General features: G+C 50.8%; 1 protein-coding gene across 1 annotated transcript in view; it reads right to left on the reverse strand.

Moving 5' to 3' along the window:
- The window catches only part of PRDM16 (PR domain containing 16), a 315,916-nt gene that overhangs the window by 4,975 nt on the left and 304,083 nt on the right, over positions 1 to 6,858 (reverse strand). Inside the window, exon 16 of the mRNA XM_010849972.1 lies at positions 6,410 to 6,584. Coding sequence (XP_010848274.1) covers positions 6,410 to 6,584 — 175 coding nt within the window. The remainder of the gene's footprint in view (positions 1 to 6,409; positions 6,585 to 6,858) is intronic.

Below are 6,858 nucleotides of genomic sequence, written 5' to 3' on the forward strand. Positions count from 1 at the left end.
GCCCCCACCTCGTCTTCACTTCTCATCTTTCCACCGTAGAGTATACAGTTGCTGACAGCTGACCTATTCTCCAGGACAGGCAGGACCCTAATGTGTCTCCCTTGATGTTGGGCATCAGGTTCACGTCTGTCCACCAGTGGTGAGGACCCCAGATCCAGGTCCTGCCTCCCTCCATGGGTCTTGGCAGGTCCCCTTGGGCGGGGTTTGTCATCTCAGAACCCACGCCCTCCGGGGGAATGTGAGAACAGTCCCCACCCTGAGTGCCGATGGACAGCACAGGTGGGGAGCTTGGGACAGCGTAAAGCCCTGAGTGTCATTTAATTGAACCTGAGTCTCTGTGCGTTTATATACAAGCCCTTCTCTGTGGGAGCAGCGACCATGAATGAGCACTTTGTCCTGGCACCGTGCCTCGCCCTGCACAGAAATCTGCTCATTGGTGGGAGGCCTGCGTCAAACACCAGCGCTCGTTGAGGGTGGGGGATGGATACAGCAGGGACAGAGAGGGGAGTCTGGCTGGAGACAGCTTCAGACAGAGAGGAAACCAGAACGAGTAGCCAGGCCTCCAAACAGCTGCCTGGGTGCAGAATGTCCCCAGGGCCAGCCTAACACAGCACATGGCTATGGCTCAAACAGCAGGGATCGTCCCTCTCCCCTCCAGTAGATTCGTTGTTGTTCAGTTGCTCAGTTGTGTCAGATTCTTTGTGACGCTGTGGACTGCAACACATCAGGATTCCCTGTCTTTCACCATCTTCCAGAGACTGCTCAAACTCATGTCCTTTGAATCAGTAATGCCATCCAAACATCTTGTCCTCTGTTGTCCCCTTCTCCTGCCTTCGATCTTTCCCAGCATCAGGGTCTTTTTCAGTGAGTCAGCTCTTTGCATTAGGAGGCCAAATTATTGGAGCTTCAGCTTCAGCAACAGTCCTTCCAATGAATATTCATGGTTGATTTCCTTTCGGATTGACTGCTTTGATCTCCTTACTGTCCAACAGTGTCTCAAGAGTCTTCTCCAACACCACAGTTCAAAAGCATCAATTCTTCGGTGCTCAGCCTGTTTTATGGTCCAACTCTCAGATCTGTACATGACTACTGGAAAAACCATGGTTTCAACTAGACAGATCTTTGTCAGCAGAGAGATGTCTCTGATTTTAAGTACGCCGTTTAGGTTTGTCATTGCTTTTCTTCCAAGGAGTAGGCATGTTTCAATTTCATGGCTGCAGTCACCATCCACAGTGATTTTGGAGCACAAGAAACTAAAATCTGTCACTGTTTCCATTGTTTCCCCACCTGTTCACCATTAAGTGATGGGACCAGATGCCATGATCTTCATTTTTTTGAATGTTGAGTTTTAAGCCAGCTTTTTCACTCTCCTCTTTCACCTTAATCAAGAGTCTCTTTAATTCCTCTTTGCTCTCTGCCATAAGGGTAGTGTCATCTGCATATTTGAAGTTATTGATATTTCTCCTGGCAATCTTGATTCCAGCTTGTGCTTCATCCAGCCTGGCATTTTGCATGATGTACTCTCCATATAAGTTAAATAAGCAGGGTGACAATATATAGCCATGACATACCTCTTTCCCAATTTGGAACTAGTTCATCGTTCCATGTCTGGTTCTACCTGTTGCTTCTTAACCTGCATACAGATTTCTCAGGAGGCAGGTAAGGTGGTCTGGTATTTTCAACTCCTGAAAAATTTTTCACAGTTTGTTGTGATCCGCACAGTCAAAGGCTTCAGCAGAGTCAATGAAGCAGAAGTATATGTTTTCCTAGAATTCTGTTGCTTTTTCTATGATCCAATGGATGTTGGCAATTTGATCTCTGGTTCCTCTACCTTTTCTAAATCTAGCTTGTACATCTGGAAGTTCGTGGTTCACATACTGTTGAAGCCTAGCTTGAAGGATTTTGAGCATTACTTTGCTAGCATGTGAGATGAGTGCAATTATATGGTAGTTTGAGCATTCTTTGGCATTGCCCTTCTTTGAGATTGGAATGAAAACTGACCTTTTACAGTTCCGTGGCCACTGCTGAGTTTTCCAAATTTGCTGGCATATTGAGTGCAGCACTTTAACAGCATCATCTTTTAGGACTTGAAATAGGTCAACTGGAATTCCATCACCTCTACTAGCTTTGTTTGTAGCAATGCTTCCTAAGGCCCACTTGACTTCACATTCCAGGATGTCTGGCTCTAGGTGAGTGCTCACACCATCGTGGTTATCTGGGTCACTAAGATCCTTTTTGTTCAGTTCTTCTGTGTGCTCTTGCCACCTCTTCTTAATATCTTCTGCTTCTGTTAGGTTCATACTGTTTCTATCCTTTATTGTTCCTGTCTTTGCATGAAATGTTACCTTGGTATCTCTAATTTTCTTGAAGAGATCTCTAGTCTTTCCCATTCTATTGTTTCCCTCTATTTCTTTGCCTTGTTCACTTAAAAACACATTCTTATCTCTCCTTGCTATTCTCTGGAACTCTGCATTCAGATGGATATATCTTTCCTTTTCTCCTTTGCCTTCAGCTTTTCTTCTTTTCTCAGCTACCTGTAAGGCCTCAGATTTTGGCTTTTTGCATTTCTTTTTCTTGGGGGTGGTTTTGATTACTGCTTCCTGTACAATGTCACAAACCTCCGTCCATAGTTCTTCAGGCACTCTGTCTATCAGACCTAATCCCTTGAATCTGTTTATCACTTCCACTGTATAATCGTAAGGGATTTGATTTAGGTCATACTTGAATGGCCCTAGTTGTTTTCCCTGTGTTTTTCAATTTAAGTCTGAATTTGGCAATAAAGAGTTCATGATCCGAGGCACAGTCAGCTCCTGGTCTTGTTTTTGCTGACTGTACAGAGCTTCTCCATCTTTGGCTGCAAAGAGTATAATCAGTCTGATTTTGGTTTGACCATCTGGTGATGTCATGTGTCAGAAGAGGGTGTTTGCTATGACCAGGGCATTCTCTTGGCAAAACTGTTAGCCTTTGCCCTGCTTCATTTTGTACTCCAAGGCCAAACTTGCCTGTTATTCCAGGTATCTCTTGACTTCATACTTTTGCATTCCAGTCCCCTATGATGAAGGACATCTTTTTCTTGGTGTTAGTTCTAGAAGGTCTTGTAGGTCATCATAGAACTGTTCAACTTCAGCTTTTTCAGCATTAGTGACTGGGGCACAGACTTGGATTACTATGATATTGAATGGTTTGCCTTGGAAATGAACAGAGATCATTCTGTCGTTTTTGAGATTGCACCCAAGCACTAAATTTTGGACTCTTTTGTTGACTATGAGGGCTACTTAATTTCTTCTAAGGGATTCTTGCCCACAGTAGTAGATATAATGGTCATTTGAATTAAATTCACCCATTCCGGTTCATTTTAGTTGACTGATTCCTAAAATGTCAGTGTTCACTCTTGCCATCTCCTGCTTGACCACTCCAATTTACCTTGATTCATGGACCTAACATGCCAGGTTCCTATGCAATATTGTTCTTTACAGCATCCGACTTTACTTCCATCACCAGTCATATCCACAACTGGAAGTGTTTTCACTTTGGCTCTGTCTCTTCATTCTTTCTGGAGTTATTTCTCCACTCTTCTCCAGGAGCACATTGGGCACCTACCGACCTGGGGAGTTCATCTTTCCTATCTTTTTGCCTTTTCATGCGGTTCATGGGCTTCTAAAGCAACAACACCGACGTGGTTTGCCTTTCCCTTCTCCAGTGGACTGTTTTGTTAGGACTCTCCACCATGACCCGTCTGTCTTGGGTGGCCCTACACAGCATGGCTCATAGTTTCATTGAGTTAGGCAAAGCTGTGGTCCATGTGATCAGTTTGGTTAGTTTTCTGTGACTGTGGTTTTCATTCTGTCTGCCCTCTGATGGATGAGGATAAGAGGCTTGTGGAACCTTCCTGATGGGAGGGATTGGCTGTGGGGAAAACTGGGTCTTGTTCTGGTGGCAAGGCCATGCTCAGTAAGTCTTTAATCCAATTTTCTGCTGATGGATGGGGCTGTGTTCCCTCCTTGTACTTTGGCCCGAGGCCAAACTCTGGTAGGGGTAATAGTGGCTATGGCAACCTCCTTCAAAAGGACCTATACCAGCATTCCAGGGCTCCTTGGACTGTTGTAGTCAGTGCCCCTGACCCTGTGGCAGGCCACGGTTGACCCGTGCCTCCTCCAGAGATTCCCAAGCACACACAGATAGGTCTGGCTCAGTCTCTCATAGATGCCCCAGCTGCCCCAGCTGCAGGTGTCTCAGGGCCGGTGCCTCCTCCCAGCCCCTTCCCTGGACTCTGGTGCTTTGCTGGTGATCCTTGGGGCTCCTCCACTTGTGGACACATCACCCACTCTGCTTCACCTTCACACGGTGTCTCCCCATTTTCTTTTTCTAAAAAAGTCTATTTATTTATTTTTGGCTACGCTGGGTCTTCACTGCTGCCTGGGCTTTCTCTAGTTGCTGAGAGTGGGGGTTACTCTCTGGTTGCAGAGCATGGGCTTCGCACTGTGGGGGCTTCTCTACGGAGCACAGGCTCTAGGGTGTGCAGGCTTCCGGAGTTGTGGCGCACGGGCTTGGTTGCCTTGAGGCCTGTGGGATCATCCTAGACCAAGAACCAAACCCACGTCCCTTGCACTGGCAGGTGGATTCCCAGCCGCTGGACCACTAGAGAAATCCCAAATTTCTCCCTTTTCTAAGGACACCAGTCCTATCGGATATGGGCCACCTGATTTCAGAATGACATCGTAACTAATTCCCCTGAGAAGATCTTATTTCCAAATCAGGTCACTCTGAGGGGCTGGAGGTCAGGATGTCAACAGAGGAATTTGGGGAGGGGACAGGGTTTGGCCCAGGGGTTTCTGGGGTCAGGAAGCTTGGCAGGCCCTGAGTTATAATGGACTGTCAAGAGGAGGTCACTGGTTCTGGGTGGGTTAACACAGGCCGTCCGAGGGCCTGGTCTGTAGGCTGGCTCTGCCCTGGGCTTTCTGAGGGGTGTGGGGCCAGTGTCTGAGTCTCACTTACCGCCCCCACCCCTGGGGCCCTGGCTAAAATGCTGCTCTGTGGGGTCAGGGTGGTGCCAGCCCCTCGTCCCTCTGGGGACACCCGGTCTTTCCTGGTGACTCTCCTGGGGTGTCCTCTGTATGGCTGAGAGCTGGGTCTGCCACTCAGGGACAGCGTTGGAGGGCCACCCACCCCAGGGAGGACGCCCCTGGCTTGTCCTTGTCAGCTCCCTGTCTGGCTCTGCCCTGGGCACAGGGGGTCACAGCTCAGGGGAGCCTGTATCAGCCAGGATGTGCCTCATGGCCTGGCTCCTGGATGCTCAGGTCCATGACTTACTCTGAAGGTGGAGACCTCAGAACTTGAACCACGGACGGCTCTCAGATGGAGCCCAGAGTGCTGCCAGAATGAAGCTCGCCACCCTGGGCGCCGATGGCAGGGCTGGGCTCCCACTAGACCATCACACGTGACCAGAGCCGGGGACGGACCCAGGCACTTTGTTGGCCACGCCCCGATATCAAGGTCTTTGGTGCCTGGCAGGGCTGGGGCTCGGGGACATGCAGCCCATGGCCAGCCTCTCCCATGTCTCCTCCTCTGAGCCCACCGAGGCACCAGGTGGGATCACCTTCCTGGGCATGGATTTAGCCACTCAGAAGAGCGAGAAACAGCCAGGGCACCAAGCCCATGTGCCGCTCGTGCATCCTGAAGGTCTGCTCAGTGCCCCTGCTCTGCCTCGGGGGCCCCAAGGGTGAAGGAGATGCAGCCCGCCTGCGGGGAGCAGACAAGCCCCTGGGAAGCCGGGTGTCCTGGGTGGGAGGGAACTGGGTTCTGGGCTGGCAGCCCACCCATGGGCAGAAGGGCTGGAGCCAGATGCCCAATCCTTTGGGCCTCATTTCCTCTGCAGAAGCAGGGGAGCACGCCCCTAAGCACTAGAAGTCCGGCCTCTCTGAGTCTGCCGCCGAGGCCTGGGATGAAGGGAATGTGTTACAGCCTCTACATCTTAGGATCCCAATTCTGCCATTTTCCTGCCTGTGTGTGTGCAGCACTCTTGCTAGAAACCGTTCATGTGTCAAATTCAATGAGCCTGTCCTGGAGTTGCAGAGGCATGGTGGATCTCATGAAAGGAGCCCTCACCTGGTTGACGTTTGGCCGCACGTGTTAACACTGAGGCCAAACCGTGCATTGAGGCCCGTGTGCTGGCGGCACTGAGTGTGTGACACCCGCCACTGGGCCGGGGTGCTTGTTCTCTGCAGAAGCAGAGAGCCGAGGCGGGGTGGCTGGTGGGTGGGAAGGGTGCCAGCTGCAGAGCCTGCAGGCCTCACCCTCTGCTGTGGGCCTGGGGTCTCTGGTGCTGTGGTGGGGGCCTGCTGTGGGCATGACCATATAGGGAACCATACAGAGTCCAGACCTTCCTGGGACCCCGGGACGTGTTTCTTACCGTTTGTCTGTTCGTGTTGATGCTTGGTTCATCTCACTGTTGGCAATAAAGTTTCTGATTTCAGAGAAATAGGAGTCTTCCTTCTCATCTAAAAGTGCGTGGTTGTCTGACTCGGAGGTTGGGGAGGAGGCGCTGGTCCCCAGGTGGTTGGTGAGGACCCCCGCATGCTGGCTCACTGTGGGGAGGGGGAAGCATCAGAGGAGGGTGCCCCTCGGCTGCACCCCACCCACTGTGGCACAGCGGGAGGGGACAGGTGGCTGAAGGGGTGCACGTGCAGGGCACTCTTAGGGAACACCCCCTTAGGGAAACCCAAGGGTACAAGGTTCCCCTGAATGAAGATGGCTTGAGGGGTGACTGCAGGCTTTCCCCTAGGGCTAGCCTGTGTGCCCCTTCCTCAGCCCTCCTCTCCCCACCCTGCACCCTGCCCCAACCCATCATCCCCATCCTCC

Source organism: Bison bison, unplaced genomic scaffold, assembly GCF_000754665.1.
Source record: "Bison bison bison isolate TAMUID 2011002044 unplaced genomic scaffold, Bison_UMD1.0 scf7180017864289, whole genome shotgun sequence".
Taxonomy (NCBI): domain Eukaryota; kingdom Metazoa; phylum Chordata; class Mammalia; order Artiodactyla; family Bovidae; genus Bison; species Bison bison.